The sequence below is a fragment of the Halichoerus grypus genome, chromosome 1 (genome assembly GCF_964656455.1).
Source record: "Halichoerus grypus chromosome 1, mHalGry1.hap1.1, whole genome shotgun sequence".
Taxonomy (NCBI): Eukaryota; Metazoa; Chordata; class Mammalia; order Carnivora; family Phocidae; genus Halichoerus; species Halichoerus grypus.
The window spans coordinates 207,853,180-207,871,695 of NC_135712.1; the positions used below are offsets into that span (position 1 = coordinate 207,853,180).

The 18,516-nt window shown below is 56.5% G+C and overlaps 1 protein-coding gene across 2 annotated transcripts; it reads left to right on the forward strand.

Moving 5' to 3' along the window:
* The first annotated feature begins 146 nt into the window (after positions 1-146).
* MAN2B1 (mannosidase alpha class 2B member 1) lies at positions 147-14,803 on the forward strand. 2 transcript variants are annotated; one of them, XM_036110852.2, is made up of 24 exons: positions 147-365; positions 1,078-1,180; positions 1,354-1,527; positions 1,893-2,086; positions 2,756-2,888; positions 3,131-3,276; positions 3,918-4,034; positions 6,422-6,507; positions 6,591-6,711; positions 6,792-6,870; positions 7,060-7,169; positions 7,449-7,556; positions 7,871-7,987; positions 9,033-9,206; positions 10,302-10,399; positions 10,483-10,600; positions 11,783-11,901; positions 11,992-12,093; positions 12,269-12,356; positions 12,538-12,618; positions 13,037-13,264; positions 13,793-13,945; positions 14,033-14,135; positions 14,609-14,803. In XM_036110852.2, exons 1-24 carry the CDS (start codon positions 201-203, stop codon positions 14,716-14,718), a joined length of 3,027 nt encoding a protein of 1,008 aa, XP_035966745.1. In that variant the 5' UTR covers positions 147-200; the 3' UTR covers positions 14,719-14,803. The 2 variants fall into 2 exon arrangements, with proteins under 2 accessions (XP_035966745.1, XP_035966746.1); XM_036110853.2 differs by having other exon boundaries at positions 6,425-6,507.
* The last annotated feature ends 3,713 nt before the right edge of the window (positions 14,804-18,516 follow it).

Consider the following 18,516-nt stretch of genomic DNA (forward strand, 5'->3'; position numbering starts at 1 on the left):
TCCTAGTGTCCCCAGGGGCTAGCCAGAGCTGAGGCCTCAGGCCCGTGACACGCCCGGCAGCACCCTAGCCCCGCCCCCGCCAGCAACCATTGGCCAAGTTGGGCTCTGGGGGCGGGGCGTTTGCCCGGCCACTCCGGGCCCGGGAAGTCCCTGGTGGCGGCTGCGGTGGCCGTGGCGGCGGCGGCGGCAGCTGCGGAGCCATGGCCGCCGACGCGCGGCCTTCGGGGGTCCGCGCTGGCGGTGGCGGCCGGGGCGCGTCAGGGTCCACGACGAGCTCCCGCGCGCTGCAGCCACCGCTCTCGCCTCTCTCCTTCCTCTTTTTGTTGTTGGTGGCGGCGCCCGGCGCTCGGGCCGCGGGATACGAGGTGAGCGTGGCCCGGGAGCGGAAATGTACACAAGCTGGAGCGAAGCCCCGAGTAGGGTCCGGAGGTGTGGGTGGGTTTGTTCTGTGGGTGCCTAGTGAATAGTTGTTAATATGACAGTGTGGCCTGGAGGCATGCTTTGCGTCGTTGAAAGGTCTGGCCGTGAGAGTCTGAGAATTGGGCTCTCTGTACCTGCCTCCTTCCTTCTGTGGGTCGGCTTGCCTGGACTTTGCATGCACTTAACTGTGTGATTGGACATATGTGTGTATGTGGGAGCGGGGGGGATTGCTTGAGAGCTGGGACTCTGGAGTCAGCCTGCCTGGAGTTCCAGTCTGGCTCCCTGACTTCCTGGCTGTGTGACTTGGGGCAAGTCACTTAACCACTCTGATCCTCAGTGCTCTCATCTGAAAATGAGATACTGCCCCCCAAGCCCCAGGGTGGCTGCTTCCTATTTGCAAACGCCTAATAATCATTTGCTACTACTATTACTGTTAACCCAGGGTGTGAGTGAGAGCTGCCCTGAGGAGTTGTGTCAAGTGGGAGTTGTATTTGTATGCCCAACTCTGTGGGTGTCCTCCCCAGAAGGACCTGGCCCCATTTCTCTGAGTCACTCACCTCTAGATCAAAACTTATCTTGTGCCCCCAGCCCCACCCCAGCCTGCTTCTTAACCTCGGTGTAACTGACAGGATGTGTGTATTTGGGGTCCCTGTGCAGACATGCCCTGTGGTGCATCCGGACATGCTCAACGTGCACCTGGTGGCCCACACGCATGACGATGTGGGCTGGCTCAAGACTGTGGACCAGTACTTTTATGGCAGTGAGTAGAGCATGGAGACTTCCCCGTGGGGCCCCCATGCCCCTTTGAGCCCTTCAGATCCTTTCTGGGTCTTGGACATTGGGAGGGGGGACATTGTCCAGTTTGAGCGCCTGTGTCTAAGAATGCCCCCCTTGGCTCGTTTGTCCCTGACTGCCTGACCCCTGTGCCCACAGTCCAGAATGACGTCCAGCATGCGGGGGTGCAGTACATCCTAGACTCAGTCATCTCTTCCCTGCTGATGGAGCCCACCCGCCGATTCATCTATGTGGAGATTGCCTTCTTCTCCCGTTGGTGGCACCAGCAGACAAATGCAACACAGGAAGTTGTGCGGGACCTGGTGCGCCAGGGTGAGCCTGCCCGAAGGAAGTGAAAAGAGGAAGCCCAGCTCAGCTCTGTTTCTGACCCTCCTCCAGCTTCTGAGATTTTATCATGTCCTCTGCAGCCTGTATGTGCATGTGGCTCTGCCTGCCTGGAATTTCCCTTTATTTGTAGAACTCCTATGCATCCTACAGGGCCCCACCTCCAGGGGATCCACAGGGAAGCCTGCCATGCAGGGGGCCCTCTGTTCCATGTCTGGCTACACTGGCTTGGGAGTGACTCCTCTTCTCCCTCCAGGCCTAGGTTTGCAGGCAGGCCTTCTTATCCCCTGCATTGCCACCCCTGGCCCCAGTCCTGGCCCTGACAATCCACCCAGACTGCCCTTCCCGCACAGGACGCCTGGAGTTTGCCAATGGTGGCTGGGTGATGAACGATGAGGCAGCCACCCACTACGGAGCCATCATAGACCAGATGACGCTTGGATTGCGCTTTCTGGAAAACACATTTGGCAAAGATGGGCGCCCCCGTGTGGCCTGGCACATTGACCCCTTTGGTCACTCTCGGGAGCAGGCCTCACTGTTCGCACAGGTGATCTACCAACCTCACTCCTAGCTCTGACTCCTCCCTTGGCCACTCAAGCCCCGCCCTTCCCTGCAAGCTCACCTGGCCCAGGCCCTGTCCCCTGGTCCCTTGAGGCCCTGCCTCTTGGGTGAGTTATGAATCCCATTACTGCCTGCCCGACCCCCCTCCAGCCTTTCTGCTCTGCCTCCGCCCAGGATGTGACCCCACTCCAGCTGGCTCCTCCCGGGCCCCACACCTGCCCCTCACTGTAGCCCTGGCCCCACCCCATTTGCTATGATCCCGGTTCCTCTCCAAAGCCAGGTGGCGGGTGGAGGCCTGCCCAGCTTTTCAACCGGCTTCACAACCTTTGCCATGACGGTGTCCCCTTTCCACTCTCTGATCCCTTCCATTCTCAGGCTGCTTAAGGGGGATTTGAATCAGGCCCCTTTCCAAGCTGGGGAAGGTGGAAGTCTGATCTAGCATTGCACCCGCACCTCCCAGCCCTCCCGCGGTGTCATCTGACCCTTCCCCAAGCTTCAAAATGAGCTGGAGCCCTTCCTCGTTTCAGACCTGCTTTTTCTAACTGTGCTCTGACTGCCCCTCCCACGCTGAGGGGACTGGCGGGTGGTGGGCAGAGGACTGGGCACCCACTGCTCCTGCCCTCTGATCCCGGTCCTCATCCCTCCCCACCTCCAGATGGGCTTTGATGGCTTCTTCTTCGGGCGTCTGGATTATCAAGATAAGGGGGTGCGGAAGAAGAAGCAAGAGATGGAGCAGGTTTGGCGGGCTAGCGCCAGCCTGGAGCCCCCACTAGCCGACCTCTTTACCAGTAAGGGCGTGTGGGGTGGGGTCAGGGCTGGCCCCAGGGGCATGGGACCTGGGACCATGCTCAGAGGGCCTTGGGTTTGCTTTTATACTCTGTTGTCCTGAAACTCTTAATAATTTATGAACAAGGACGCAGCACTTGCACTTTGCACTGGGCCCTGCAAATTCTGAGGTCCCTCCTGGTGGGGTGTGGCAGGCTGTGATCCCGGGGCAGGTCTGGGACGCTGAGCCTGGTGTGGCATGCAGGTGTGCTCCCCAATATTTACAACCCACCGGAGAAACTGTGCTGGGACACGCTGTGTGCTGACAAGCCCTTTGTGGAGGACCCGCGCAGCCCCGAGTACAATGCCAAGGAGTTGGTCGATTACTTCCTGCAGTTGGCCACTGCCCAGGTAACCCTACTGTGCAGAGCCCGTGAGACTCGTGTTCATAATGCACTGGGCCCTCTCCACGGCGCGGGCATTCCCTAACACCTCCTCATCACCCTCGGAGGAAGGTAGCATTCCATTCACCATCGCCAGGCTCCCCTCCCAGATTTGTGTTCATTTCTGATTAGAAGACTGCAGACAACCTTTGCTGCCCCAAACGCTCACCAAAGGCATGAGACAGCATGGCGCAGTGCCTCAGTGCCCTCATCTGGGCCCACGAGGAGTACTCAACAGTGTGAGGCTATTTTTACATGTGTCCCTACGCTCCCACAGGACCCACTTCCACTGCCCCCTCCACTCCTCTACGTGCACCCACCCTTGTTTTTTAAAGATTGATTTATTATTTTTAAAGATTTTATTTATTTATTTGAGAGGGAGAGAGAGTGAGTGCACACAAGCAGGGGTGGAGGGGCAGAGGGAGAGGGAGAAGCAGACTCCCTGTAGGACCCTGAGATCATGACCTGGGCCGAAGGCAGACGCTTAACGGCTGAGCCACCCAGGCGCCCCGGCACCTGCACTCTTGACCACATATATACCACGGCACAGCTGTACGCAGGGATGGCCCAGGACACCCTGGCCTGAGGAATTCTCCATTCCACCTGCAGGGCCAGAACTACCGCACCAACCACACCATAATGACCATGGGCTCAGACTTCCAGTATGAAAATGCCAACATGTGGTTCAAGAACCTTGACCGGCTCATCGAGCTGGTCAACGCTCAGGTAAGTGTGCCAGCTCGTGTGCATGAATGTGCTTGGATCCCTGGCCCTTGGGTCATATGCATCGCAGTGGGTGCTCTCTTAGTTTTGTATTGCTACTATAACAAATGACCAACAAACGTAGCGGCTGAAAACAACAGAAATATATTATCTTACAGTTTTGTAGGCCAGAAGTCGCACACAATTCCGACTTGGGTTGGGTTAAAAATTGGGTTTGGGTTAAAAATCAAGATGTCAGCAGGGCTGGGTTCCTTTTGGAAGCTCTTGGGGAAAGTGTCCAACTTCTAGAGGCCTCCTGCATTCCTTGACTCATGGCCCCCCATCTTGCAAGCCAACCACGCAGCAGCTCTCTGCCCCTGCGTCTCTCATCACATCTCTTTCTTACTCTCACTCCCTCTTTCCTCTTCTACTTTTTTAAAAAAATTATTTATTTGGAGAGAGAGAGTGTGTGTGCTAGCGCAAGGCAGGGAGGGGCAGAGGGAGAGGGAGAGAGAGAATCTCAAGCAGACTCTACGCTAAGCATAGAGCCAGACACGGGGCTCGATCTCAAACTGCTGAGATCATGACCTGAGCCGAAATAAGGGTTGGACTCTTAACTGACTGAGCCACCCAGGTGCCCCCCCCTTCCTCTTTTAAAGACCCATGATGACACTGGGCCCTACAGATCATCTAGGATAATCTATTTTAAGGTCAGCTTATCAGCAACCTGAACTCCATTTGCAGCCTTAATTTCCCTTTACCATGTAACCTAACAGGTTCTGGGAATCAGGACTCAGACATCCTTGGGCCTCTCACATCTGAAATGTCCTTCCCATCAGTTCCATCCTCAGAGCTGTCTACTGGCAGTCTCCATGTCCTCAGCTTCCACTTGCTCCCAGCACCACTGTTTCACCCAAAACACCCTCAGGAACATCACCAAGGGCCTTCCAAATGACATTTCCCAGGCCTCGCCATGACCCCGAGGAGCCCTGGACACCTTGATCACTTTCTTCTGTAAATATCATGGTCCTGAGCTGCCACAGGTTTCCTCCTGCCCCGGACCGCTCCTCTGCCCACTGCATTCTATTGGAAATAGAGTCTCTTACTTCAAATCCCTAGCTTGCCACTTAGTGGCTCTGTGACCCTGAGAAATCTTAAGCGCTCTGCCTTAGTTTTCTTATCTAGAAAATGGGCATAATGGTGGCTCCCACCTGATAAGGCTGTTAGGGTTTAATGAGTTCATTTACACAGATCAGTAGAACAGGGCCAGGTAAATAACCAGTATTATGGTGGTTGCTTATTACTGTTATTTGGGGCTGAACACCTGCTTCTCCTTTAACATGCAAGCTGCAATGTTTCCTCCTCCAGGAAGACTTCACCAAACACAGGTGGAGCTCCTGCCCTTTCCTCTGTGTACACACAGTCCCCACAAATACCTGTGAGGCCACAGCCAGGCTGATTATAACGGACTATCTGTTCAGTATCTCTCCTCCACTTGGCTGTGGGTTCCAGGAGAGTGGGGCTGGCCTCTGCTTCTAGATTGTGTCTGAAATCGAGCATATTGAAGAAGCAAGTGATTGTTTACTGAGCAAATCCTGTGTGTGTGTGTGTAACTATGTATGTGACTGTGTGTGCAGGGGTAGACATGTGGATGCACATAAAGGTGTGTAGTCCCATTTACTTCCCTTCATGCACTCAAGTGTCAGTGAGCACCTACTGTGTACTGGGCACTGGGTTCACAACACAAGCAGAACAAACATCTTTTTCTTCACAGAGGAGGTCACCTTCTTGGTCCTCCACCTCAGTTGAAAGTGAACCTCCATTCATTCTAACAGTGGTGTCATTGAGCAATAACCTGACAGTCCTGAGAAATGATCACTCCTGCCCTATAATGTCATACTTAGTTTTTCCACACACACAAAAAAACTTTTAAGATTTTATTTCTTTATTTATTTAGAGAGGGGAGACGAGCGGGGGAGGAACAGAGGGAGAGGGAGAATCTCAAGCAGACTCCCTCCTGAACACAGAGCCTTAGGCGGGGCCTATCTCACGACCCTGAGATCATGACCTGAGCCCAAATCAAGAGTCCCACGCTTAACCAACTGAGCCACCCAGGCGCCCCACAAAAAATTTTTAATGATAAAATTGGAATTAAAAAAAAAAGTTTAGTAAAAATTTCAGGTTTATTCTTGCATCCGTGAAATTCTTTCCATGCTGGTAATGTTGAGTTGCTGCCAAAATTCAGCCTCACACTGGGCCATTGGTTTGCACTCAAAATGTGTACTACAAGAATCCGAACCCACCGCATGCATGAAGGTGAGCACATGTGTGTGAGGATGTGTGTGCACAGCTGGGGGCCCCCTGGGAAGGTGCCGGCTCCCGAGGGCTCACACACGGACACCTCCCCCCAGCAGCAGGCCAACGGGAGCCGCGTCAATGTTCTCTACTCCACTCCCGCCTGTTACCTCTGGGAGCTGAACAAGGCCAACCTCACCTGGTATTTGGGGGGACACGGGAGCTTGGGGGGGTTGGCCTGCCCTTTGGGTCATGACCCGGCCCTCAATGCCTCTGCCGCTGCAGGTCCGTAAAACAGGATGACTTCTTTCCCTACGCCGACGGCCCCCACCAGTTCTGGACCGGCTACTTTTCCAGCCGGCCGGCCCTCAAACGCTATGAGCGCCTCAGCTACAACTTTCTGCAGGTGAGTGGGCACTGGGCTCAAGGGGGCGCCCAGGGGTCCCAAAAGGTCCGGGGCCCCAACACACCTCCTCTGTTCCCCAGGTGTGCAACCAGCTGGAGGCACTGGCGGGTCCGGCAGCCAACGTGGGGCCCTATGGCTCAGGAGACAGTGCACCCCTCAGTAGGTGTTGAGACGATGAGGGGACGGGAGTGTGTCTGAAGCTGGCCACACCGACCCTCGGCCACCCCATCGAGTCCCCTCATAAAACTCCTCGGGACCCTGCCCTCCCACACGTGGTCTTTCCCGTGTCCTTGGGGTCTGGACTGAGAGTCCTGCAGAGACCCCAGCCGGTTCACCGTCTGCCTGCAGATGAGGCGATGGCGGTGCTCCAGCATCACGACGCGGTCAGCGGCACGTCCCGGCAGCACGTGGCCAATGACTACGCGCGCCAGCTAGCGGCAGGCTGGGGGCCCTGCGAGGTGCGCGGGGTGGAGCCAGGGAGGGGGCGGGGCCTGGAAGAGGTGGGTGTAGAATGAAAGGGCGGACACCGGAAGAGGCGTGGTCAAAGACAGTGGGGTGGAGTCTAGGTGTGCCTGCATGGGGCGGGGCCTGGGGTGAGAGGCGGGGACAGGAAGGGGCGGGGCCTAGGAGCGCTCGTGGGCGGGGACAGGCAAGGGGCGGGGTCCGGGAGGAGACACGGAGGAGACCTGGGTGGGCTTCCAGAGCTGACCCATGGACTTTTACGCTCCCTCCCACAGGTTCTCCTGAGCAATGCGCTCGCGCGGCTCAGCGGCTCCAAGGAGGACTTCACGTACTGCCGCAACCTCAACATCAGTGTCTGTCCGCTCAGCCAGACAGCCAAGAGCGTGAGCCGGGCTCGGGCTGGAGGGGCGGGGCCGGGAAACAGGTGGGTGGGACAGCACTGGAAACTGAGGACAGCGGGGGCGGGGCCCGGAGGAGGCGGGGCTCGGACTGAAGGGCTCTTGAGGTACCTGCCGGTGTGAAATTGGTTGGGAGGATCGGTCTGCGGAGCGATCAGTTGGGGGGCAGTGAAGCTGGGGTGGAAGAGACCAAAGCACCCCATGGGGGCTTGGATCACCCAAGGACGTTGCCGCGTGTGGTGGGTGGGTTTCAAGAAGGCCTGCTGTGACCCATGACCGATCTGGCCCTCCCACACCAGTTCCAAGTGACCATTTATAACCCCTTGGGGCGGAAAGTGGATTGGATGGTGCGGCTGCCAGTCAGCGACCACATTTTCGACGTGAGGGACCCGAATGGCACAATTGTGCCCAGTGATGTAAGCCCTTTCAACAAATATTTCTCCTATGAGTACCACCCCCCATGATTACCTCCTGCTTTGGACACCTCCTCCTGGGGATTTCTACCCCCCACCTCACCCCACTCCACGGACACATCTCCCTCCATGGATAACTCCTCCCATGGACACCTCCCTCTCTCGGGTAACTCTCATGCATATCTCCCCCTCCATCAATACCTTGGGCCTAGTACTTTTTCTTTTTCTTCCCCTTAACATCATACCCCCTTGGAAACATGCGCTCCCCCTTACCCCCCTGTCCTGCCTCTCGGACAATCTCTCCCTTTTTAATGTCTCCTCATGAATTTTTTAAAAAATATTTTATTTTGGGGCACCTGGGTGGCTCAGTCGTTAAGCGTCTGCCTTCAGCTCAGGTCATGATCCTGGGGTCCTAGGATCAAGCCCCGCATCGGGCTCCCTGCTCAGCGGGAAGCCTGCTTCTCCCTCTCCCACTTCCCCTGCTTGTGTTCCCTGTCTCGCTGTGTCTCTCTCTGTCAAATAAATAAATAAAATCTTTTAAAAAATATTTTATTTTTTAAAAGATTAATATTTTTTAAAAGATTTTATTTTTTTAAGTAATCTCCACATCCAATGTGGGGCTCCAATTTACAACACCGAGATTGAGTGGCATGCTCTACCAACTGATCCATCCAGGCATCCCGAATTTTCTTTCTTTTTTCTTGCTTTATTTCCCTCGTTCTAGAAGGCCTCTACCTATGAATCTTTTCCTCCCCCCAAACCTGCCTTTCCCTCATTCCCCTGCTTCAAGGATTTCCTTCCCCATTTCCTCCCTCACTTACCCTCCTCCCACAGTCTCTGCACCCCCTAAATGTCCCCCCCCCTTTATGAATCTTCTCTGCGATCTTTAACTCAGAATTTGACACTCCATCCTCCCTGGCCAACACCTATATTTCTTCTTCCCATCTGGGGCTCATTCTTCTCCTGGAGTTTGACCCATCCCTTTATGTACAGCTCAGTATTTATACTCATAGCCTCTTGACTCAATTTCCCTCCTCCATTACCCAAGGTGGTGAGACTTCCTAGCTCAGACAGTTCGGACCTGCTTTTCTCGGCCTCAGTGCCTGCCCTGGGCTTCAGCGTCTACTCAGTAACCCAGGTGCCCGGCCGGAGCCCCCACGCCCACAACCGCCAGCTCAGATCCCAGAAGTCCTGGTCCCGTGGCTTGGCCATCCAAAATGAGGTGAGACTCCGTTCAGATGCCCTTCCCTTCCCCTGTGACAAATTTGAGGTGTCATGGTAAGCTGCATGGACTCTGGATTAGTGGGTCTTGGGTTCATGGTCTAGTCACCAGTCCCTCGTTATGTGTCCTCCAGTAAGTGACCACCTCCCTTTGAGCCTCAGTATCCGTTCCTGGGACTGTGAGGACCCAGTGTAATCATGGATGACACTGGACAGATACGTAAGGGCTGACAGTGGTAGGGGTTTGCAAATTAAATGAGGCAGGGCAGAGATTCGAGGGAGGGAGCCACGTGGCCATGTAGGGGAAGAGGGATCCAGGCAGGCAGGGAGCTGCAGAAGCAAGAGCCCTCAGGCAGAAGGGTGCTGAGTGTTCTAGGAATCCCCTGGGGCTCAAGGGACGGGTATTGGGTGATAGGTCAGACTCTGCAAGACTTGAGGGCCTAAGGGAAAGACTTTGCCTTTCACTTCGAAGGAGCCACGTCAGGAGCAAGGCTGCATTAAGACTGTAATGGGCCCTAGCACTTTTGCCTTTGTGGGGCCCTTTTTCCATTAGAAAAAAAAAAGTTAAAATTTGTATTTCATGAGCAGGTGGCTGTAAAAGACAAGTATAATATATTCATTATTATTACATTTAAGTTTTCTTCTGATTCTAGAAGAAATCAAAATTTACATATTTCCATTGGCCCCTAAAAGTCTCCTGGGCCATGGCACTATGATTCCTTTGTCAAATGCGCTAGTCAGCCCTGGGCCCAAGCGGACTGGCTAGGATGGTATTTAGGGTGTCACTGGCGCCCTCTGGTGGCCGCGGGCGGGGGGAACTGACTGGGGAAGCGAGCCTGGAAGGGGTCTGCCGCACTAGTCCTAGAAGGCCATGGAAATGGTGAGAAGTGGTCAGATTGAGGAGGAGGTGGAAGGTAGAGCTGTTAGGATTTGTTAATAGGGTCAGGTGTGAGGAGAGAGAGAGAGAGAGAGAGAGAGGGAGAGAGGAGGAGGGGAGGGTAGCTCCTGGGCTTTCTCCTGAGTCCCAGGAAGGATGAAGAAGCTGCCCTTGGCTGAGATGATGGTTATTAACCTGTGTCTGCCCTTTTCTACCCAGTACCTCCAGGCTAGGTTTGACCCTGACACGGGACTCTTGGTGGAGTTGGAGAACCTGGACCAGAACCTCCTGCTGCCTGTTCGCCAAGCCTTCTACTGGTGAGGGGGGGACCACCAGGCCAGGGAGGGGGTGTAAGTAGAGCTGGGGTCACTTACCTGACTCTCACCTGCCCCGGCCCCAGGTACAACGCCAGTGTAGGCAACGACCTAAGCAACCAGGTCTCGGGTGCCTACATCTTCAGACCCAACCGCCAGGAACCATTGATCGTGAGCCACTGGGCTCAAACACACGTGGTGAAGGTCTGGGGCCTTGAATGATGAGTGGGTGTGGGGGCGGTGTGGAGCCTGGGGGGGGTGGTGAGCCATATGTGGGTAGGGGCGGGGGGTCGGGTTTATATCTCTATCAGATAAGAGGACTAAGACCTGAGGGGAATATTGAGAATCTTCCCACAGGGCTGATATTCACGGCTGGTTGAGTAACAGTCATTCCGTGGGAGCAAGTACGAAGGCTTTCACATCTGCTGTGGGTGTCAGGATTATACTTAGCTTTTGAAACTGGGGGCGGGGTGTTCCCTCTTGGCCCGTGAATGGGGAGAACCAGGTGTAGCTGCTTGAAGAGTTCACCAAGGATCTGTGGTAGGAGGGGATTATATCTGAGGTGGATATTTGAGAGTTCACACTTGGATAGGGCTTGGGTGATTCTCACTTAGGATGGATATCTGAGGGTGCATCTGGCTGGGAACAGGGGCTCACCCTTGTGGGGTTTCTCGGGGCCTCTCATTGACATTTCCTCTTAGGGTAGGGGTGGGCCAGGTAATGGCAAGATTCACATTCGACATAATTCCCCTTGAGGTGAACTTCTGCATATGTGGGTCACTGCATTAGGATATAATTTTGCTGCAGTAACAGTTGCCAAAATTAATGGTAGACGTTTCTTTCCATCTAACAGAAAGTCTGGCTGGGCCATACAGGGCAGATGGAGTGACTTCAGAGTCATCCAGGCCTCTTCTGTCTCATTGTTCTGCCCTCCTCGACATTCAGCTTCTACCTCATGGCCCAAGATGGCTGCTTAAGCTCCAGCCGTCATATTTGCATTTGAGCCAGTGGGAGAGGGAAAGAGGCAAGGAACATTGTGTACGCCTCTTTGATCATTTTCCATTGAGCAAACCATGGTTACACAGCTACTGATAGCCTCAGGGAAGACTGGACAATATAGTCTTTATTCCAGGTAGCCACTTGCCACGCTAGAATCCTGTTCTAAGGAGGGAGGATGGGGTAACGGCGGACAGCAAGCATATATGCTACACTTAAGAATTATGTGTTAACATCTGACATGGGAAGCGTGGGGGAGGTTCCCATGCTGTGAGTGGAGTTGACCTGGATGTAGGCCTCTGTGAGGTTACTAGCAGGGGTGGGTATCCGCAGGGCTTGCCAGTGTGCGGGTGCGGGCTTAGACTTACCCCCGCCCCCATGTGCCCGCAGACACCCTTCGTGCAAGAGGTGCACCAGAACTTCTCAGCCTGGTGTTCCCAGGTGATTCGTCTGTACCCAGGACAGCGGCACCTGGAGCTGGAGTGGACGGTGGGACCAATACCTGTGGGGTGAGTAGCACCCACTGGGACTTGGGGGGTGGGGGCAAGGGCAGGGTGGCATAGGTGAAGCTCACAATCTTGCTATCCCCTCGGGTCCAGTGACGGCTGGGGGAAGGAGATCATCAGTCGCTTTGACACAGTGCTGGAGACAAAAGGACTGTTCTACACAGACAGCAATGGCCGGGAGATCCTGGAGAGGAGGTGGGGTGACTGGGGGCAGTAAAGAGTGGTCTGTGGTGTGTGGGGGCCCAGGCTTGTGGGGGCATCTGCTGATCCTCTGAGTGTGGGAGGGAGGGGATGAAGGGGGAGTGAGGAATGGATAGACCGGGGAAGGGGAGCTGGACCCCAGGCCTGACCAAACCCTCCCCCTCCCCAGGCGGGATTATCGACCCACCTGGAAGCTGAACCAGACTGAGCCAGTGGCAGGCAATTACTATCCAGTCAACAGCCGCATTTACATCAGGGTAACAACTCCATCCTGCTCCCCATTTCTTAGCACCCCTCCACAGAGTGGGGGTCGCCATCATTCTTAGCATCTCTTGGCTGTCCTTGGTGGTCTCCACCATCCCCTGTGATACCTGTCTGGGGGCCATAGCCGGCTGGCTGTGGGACCCCTCACCCTCCCCTCACCCCCCCAACGCCCAGGACGGCAAGATGCAGCTGACTGTGCTGACGGACCGCTCCCAGGGGGGCAGCAGCCTGAAGGACGGCTCCGTGGAGCTCATGGTGAGTGGCCAGAGCCCTGTTTCAGCCTGTTCCCACCCTGGCCCCCTACTGGGCCTTGAAAGCCTGTTTCTGCTCCGTTCTCTGCTAGGCGCACCCCACTGCCTGTAGTCCCCACTAAGCTGAGACCTCCATTCCTATGTGGAAAGTTTGCTCCAAGCTTTTGTTCAGTCCCTCCCTAGCTCCCCATCTTCTCCAGGCCCTGACTTGCCCTATCCCGTTAGATCCTTCCCTCCCTCTGTCCTAGTCCCTTGCTAGGTTAGATCCCCACTTCTGCTGGCGGTCCCCTACTAGACCTTTCTCCGCATCCATTCTTCTCACTCTTTAGTTTCTCTTGAAATTTCCACAAGCCCTTCCCCAAATTTCTGGCCCGGAAATCGGCCAGAGGGACTCCTCACCCTCTCCTGGCCCCTCCCCACAGGTGCACCGAAGGCTTCTGAAAGACGATGGACGGGGAGTAGGGGAGCCGCTGCTGGAGGAGGGGTTGGGGCTGTGGGTGCGAGGGCGCCACCTCGTGTTGCTGGACAAGGCTCCGACCGCGGCCACCGGGCACCGGTTGCAGGCAGAGAAAGAGCTGCTGGCCCCGCAGCTGGTGCTGGCCCCCGGTGGCGGCGCCCCCTACCACCCGGGAGTCGCCCCGCGCAAGCAGGTGAGGGGCGTGGAGCCGCCAGGTGGAGAAGACCCCAGTGAACCACGGAGGGTTTTCCTGGCCTTAGGCGGGACCCACTCCGCCCGCCCCTAACTCGTCCTGGGGAGGCCATAAGCTAGTCCCACCCCCTCAGCTCAGCCCCGTCGCCCGGCAGTCCCGGCTTGCTGAGTCCCATCCCGCCACGACTGGGTCTTAGCGCAGCCTCAGCTCTCTCCGCTCCGGCGGGCTCACTGCTCACTGGGCCCCACCCTCTCGCCTCCACTTCCCCACGCTCGGTCCCGCCCCTAGCCCCGCCCCCTGAGCTTCAGCCCCGCCCTATCTCAGTGGGTCTCGGGCCAGATCAGGTCTGCCCCTTCCGGGCTCGGGCCCGCCCCCAGCCTGGCACCGCCCTTCCCTGGGTCTGTCCCATCCTCTCATGGCTTAGCCCGACCCTTTCTAGCTGAGCCTCTTCCCTCCCTGACGAAGCCACGCCCCTTGTGTCCGAGCCCCGCCTCCTAACCGCGCCTCGGCCCCACCCCCTTCCTGCAGTTCTCAGGGCTCCGTCGAGAGCTACCTCCCTCGGTGCATCTGCTCACACTGGCCCGCTGGGACAGGACAACGCTTCTCCTGCGCTTGGAGCACCAGTTCGCTGTAGGGGAGGGCTCTGGCAACCTGAGCTCCCCGGTGACCTTGGATTTGAGGGTGAGGAGGGCAGAAGTGGGAAGGAGACAAGGGAGAGGGGAAACCCTGCTTTGTCCCCACTCAGCCCGGCCCATCCACTGCCTACAGGACCTGTTCTCCGCCTTCACCGTCACCTACCTGCAGGAGACCACGCTGGCGGCCAACCAGCTCCGGGCCAGCGCTTCCAGGCTCAAGTGGACGCCAGCCACGGGTGGGGGCCTGCCCGGGGAGTTGGGGGCTGGGGGCTGTGTGGGAGGTGTGGGAGTGTTGGCCAGGACCGGGATAGAGCTCCAGCGTCTAGGGCGGTGTTCAGATCCAGGTTAGGGGGTTAAGGGGCTTAAGTGGGTCTAAGCAAACTAGCAGTGGGTCTTGAGGGTTTGAGATGGGGATTCCCTGAGTATCTAGTTCTGGGGAGAGGGCTGTGCGCATCACTCCTGGGATTGGCGTGATGGTCTTTAGATAGGGCTTGAGGGTGTGAGGGAGATGGCCCGACATTGGGGACAGATTGGGGGATCTGGGGATAGTATTCAGGGCCTGGGAGACAGTTTAAAACGGGTCTGGGAATAAGGCCCTGGGGATAGATTTGAGGGTATATGGCTGTGTGGAGGCCGAGGGGAAGGAGCAGGAGGAGGGGGTGAGGCAGAGGAAGTTGGCACCCCTCACTTCTCCCTTGCACCTCCCCAGGCCCCACAGCCCAGCCCTCTCCCTCTCGGCTGGACCCTGCCGCCATCACGCTGCAGCCCATGGAAATCCGCACCTTCCTGGCCTTGGTCCAGTGGAAAGAGCACGGCTAGACATGCTGGGGGCAGGCACACTCTCCCCCTCCGCCTGCTGCTGCTGCCGCCACCAACAAAAGCCATTAAAATGCCACTACCAAGACTTGGGTCAAGGTGTGACTGAGTGGGGCTTTGTTTTTTGTTTGTTTTTGGAGAGGGATTTCATTTATGGCCTAGAAAGGTCAGCAAACACTATCTGACTCTTGCCCTGAGGCCTTGCAGGGAAGTCACACCAGATTACACCGTCCACGCCCCACGTCATCCACCACGGTCTCCCACTCCTCCTTCACTCCTTCGTCCACTCAGGCTGTGGTACAGCTGTTTCTAGAAGCTACCAAGAGTGGGCCTGCACGGGGTATAGGCCCAGAGAACCGGACGTACCCTGGGCCCTCCAGACCTGGCCTCGGGGGAGCCAGGCTCTGAAGGCAAGCAGTCTAGGGTCCTGGTGAAGGGGGTGGAATAGGAGCCAGGTTCCAAAGTGAGGCCTTGGACAGGTGGGCTAGAGCTGCTGGGCTCCCAGGAGACAGGCAGAGAGCCTGGCACGCCTGGTGTGCTCTGGGGTCTGTTATGGAGGAAGGGCACTTTGGGAAGAAACTGGTGGTTTAGACTTGAAAGTGAGTGACTTCCCCTCCGGTCAGGACAGCCTTATGCAGGTGCCTTAAAGGGGCATGGAGGTCAGGGGGGCATCCCAGGCTGACCTGCAGCCCATGTTTGGACCTATGCACCCCTGATTGTCAGATGCACCTCCAGAAAAAATTTTTAAGTCCCTCTTGGGGTGGCAGGCATGAGCCTGGGCAACTAGAACCTCTGGGGAGGGCACCAGGGGCCTAAATAAGGTCCCAGATGGGGTCTGGGTGCTGGATGTGCCTCTTGAAATTTTCTCTAAGTCTCCCCATAAAGAGATGGACCAGGGCGCCTGGATGGCTCAGTTGGTTAAGCGACTGCCTTCAGTTCAGGTCATGATCCTGGAGTCCTGGGATCGAGTCCCACATCGGGCTCCCAGCTCAGTGGGGAACCTGCTTCTCCCTCTGACGCTCTCCCCTCTCATGCTGTTTCTCTCTTGCTCGCTCTCTAATAAATAAATAAAATCTTAAAAAAAAAAAAAAGAGATGGACCAGAGAGGCCCAAGGAGGGAACCTCAGGCGAGTTGCCATTCTGTATGGAGTCTAATCACTGGATGCACCTCTCAGAAACTTTTTAAAGTTTCCCTCCAGGGCACCGGGGTGGCTCAGTCAAAGGGCTGCCTTCTGCTCGGGTCATGATCCCAGCGTCCTAGGATGGAGCCCCGTGTCAGGCTCCCTGCTCAGCAGGGAGTCTGCTTCCTCCCTCGGTCCTTTCCCCTGCTTGTGCTCTCTCTTGCTCTCTCTCTCAAATAAATACAATCTTTTTTTCTTTTTTTTTTCCCCTTTCCCTCCGGAAGGGAAAGGCAGCAAAACCAGGCAGGGTAGTCTGGGGATTGTGCCCCAGGGGCATCTGCTGCCCTGTGTAGGGTCCAATCTTAGAAGGTGCCCAACAAATTTGCTTATAAGTATTCCTCTGGTGGCAGGGAAAAAACTGGCCAGGTAGTGCACCCTAGGGATGACATCTTTGGCCTGGTAGTCCATGGGCTCTCCTGAAAACATGCAAATCCTCCTCCAGAGGCAGGCACTGTCCTGGCTGGCCAAGGAGACTCATGAAAGTTGCCCTGGGTCCTCCTGCAGTCCCACATGGTGCCCGATTGTTCGATATACCCCTGTGAACCCCTGTAGCTGTTCTCTGGTGATGGAGACAAGCACAGGCTAGCCAGAGAGACTCGGGGGGGGGGGGGCGGGCGGGGTGTGCCCAGGGCCAGGCTGTGCTTCTGTGTGGGCCCTGGTATTGGACCCACCTGGTGGTGCCTCCTGAGAACGTATCCACATCCCCATCCAAAGGGAAGACACCGAATGGCCTGCGCTGGACAAGTAAACCCATGAAGGATGCCGTGGCCTCAGGTGTTTTCACTCTTGGGTCCCAGTTGTTGGGAGCATTTCCCGAAAAGTTTCTATGCCCTTTTCTGGAGGTCAGGACCACCCAGTGGCTGAATGCACTCCTCCTCCCCCTCCTCGTTCTATGTCTCCCTCTGGATGAGGCAAGCAGCCCTAGCCATCCAGGGAGGCCCAGGGAGAGTGTTCCAGGCCCAGCCGCGGTCACATGTAGGCCCTATTCATCACATATGCCACTGGAAAATGTTTCCAACTCCTCTACAGGAAGGCCACACCGGGGAGGGTGTCCTGGGCCCAGCAGCCTTCCTGTGCTGGGGTTGGGGGGGGGCGGGGGTGAGACTGAGCTGAGATGGCCAGGGAGGCCCGTGGAGGGCCACTCTCAGATAGGGTCTAGTCACTGGGAGCACCTAGTGAAAATGTCTAAATTGTACTCTGGGAGCTGAGAGCAGCCCGGGCCACCCCGGGAGTTCCGTGGATGGTGCCCTGGGCCCATCAGGCTACTCCTCGGCCGCTGTGGGCCAAGGGTGAGATCCACGCAAAGTGGCACCTGGGGGTCCAGGTTCATCTAGGTCGCGTTTGTTGAACTGCGCCACCTGGCGGCTGTTTTAATGTCGTCCCCGGAGCTCGGCTGTGCGGGCCTGGAATGGGATCCAACTATCAAAAGCAAGGCTGAGTTCCAGGAGACTGGCTGCAATGTTGTCCTGTCTGCGACACACGCTGCCTCCGGATGGGCTCCCCTGAAATTGTCACTGCCATACAGAGGAGAGCGACATCCAGGAACTGCACGGATGGGCTGACACACGGCGGTCCCCTCCGCCCATGGGGTCTCCCTTGAGATGTTGCAGGTAATGGGGTAGAGAGTCCGGCGGGGGGCGGGAGGGATCCTGGTGCCTGGTTTCTAGGTTCTCCCTCCAGAGGCCGGGATCATGGCCAGGAAGGCCTGGGAGCACTCCCCTCACTTGGCTGCAGTCCTGCATGGGGCAGGGTCACGGGTGTGCATCCTGAAACTTCCCCTTCTGAAGAGGGGGCGGGGAGGCCCAGGGAGGGCACTTTGTGCCCAGCTGCACTCCCAGTGGGGCCCGTTCTTGAACACTTCCCCCAAATCTTTGGATGTCTCCCTGCGGTGGCAGCATCCATCCTGGGCCAAACAGTCATCCAGGGGTGGGCTCATTGGACCTGGTGGCCGTCTCCAGCGGGGACTTGGTAATCTCAATCACTTGCTGAAGGGGCTCCTGGGTGGCTCAGGTCATGATCCTGGGGTCCTGGGATTGAGCCCAGCCTCTGGCTCCCTGCTCAGTGGGGAGCCTACTTCTCCCTCTCCCTCTGCCACTTCCCCTGCTTGTGCTCACTTGCCCTCTGTCAAATAAATAAATAAAATCTTAAAAAAAATTTATTTTTATCACTTGCTGGAAGTGTTTCCAAGGTAGGGGTGGGGCACTGGCTCTGGCCAGTCAGGAAGGTGTGACTAGGATGCCCTGGGGGTGTGGGCCTTCCAAAAAGTTTTCTAAGTCTCCCTCGGAAGGCTGAATCCTTTGAGGGCTGCGAGGGAGGCTTGAGGAGGTTGCTTCTGGCAGGCAGCTGTCCTCAGTGGGATTCCAGTCACTACCTATCCCTTCTGAAAATGTTTCCAGAGGAAAGGAAGGCCCCAAGTCAACTCCCTACACGAGGCGAAGAGCAGTCACGTGTGGGTTCACTGGATGCACCTCCTGAAAATTTTTCTAAGTCTCTCACCATGGTAACAAGCCCGCCAGACAGGGAGGCCAAGGGAGGGTGCCCAGATCCTGTCCACAGCCCAGATTGGGCCCAGTAGTTGGTAGAAGTGTTTTCGGGGTGCTCGGGTCCTCCATCCTGCCCA

What these genes read in the sequence shown, in the direction of transcription:
- MAN2B1 (XM_036110852.2), top strand. Translation starts at nt 201, where the DNA reads ATGGCCGCCGACGCGCGGCCTTCGGGGGTCCGCGCTGGCGGTGGCGGC. An exon ending in GGACCAGTACTTTTATGGCA is followed by an intron (nt 1,181 to 1,353) that starts GTGAGTAGAGCA and finishes CTGTGCCCACAG; the next exon opens with TCCAGAATGACGTCCAGCAT. An exon ending in CAAGTGGACGCCAGCCACGG is followed by an intron (nt 14,136 to 14,608) that starts GTGGGGGCCTGC and finishes GCACCTCCCCAG; the next exon opens with GCCCCACAGCCCAGCCCTCT.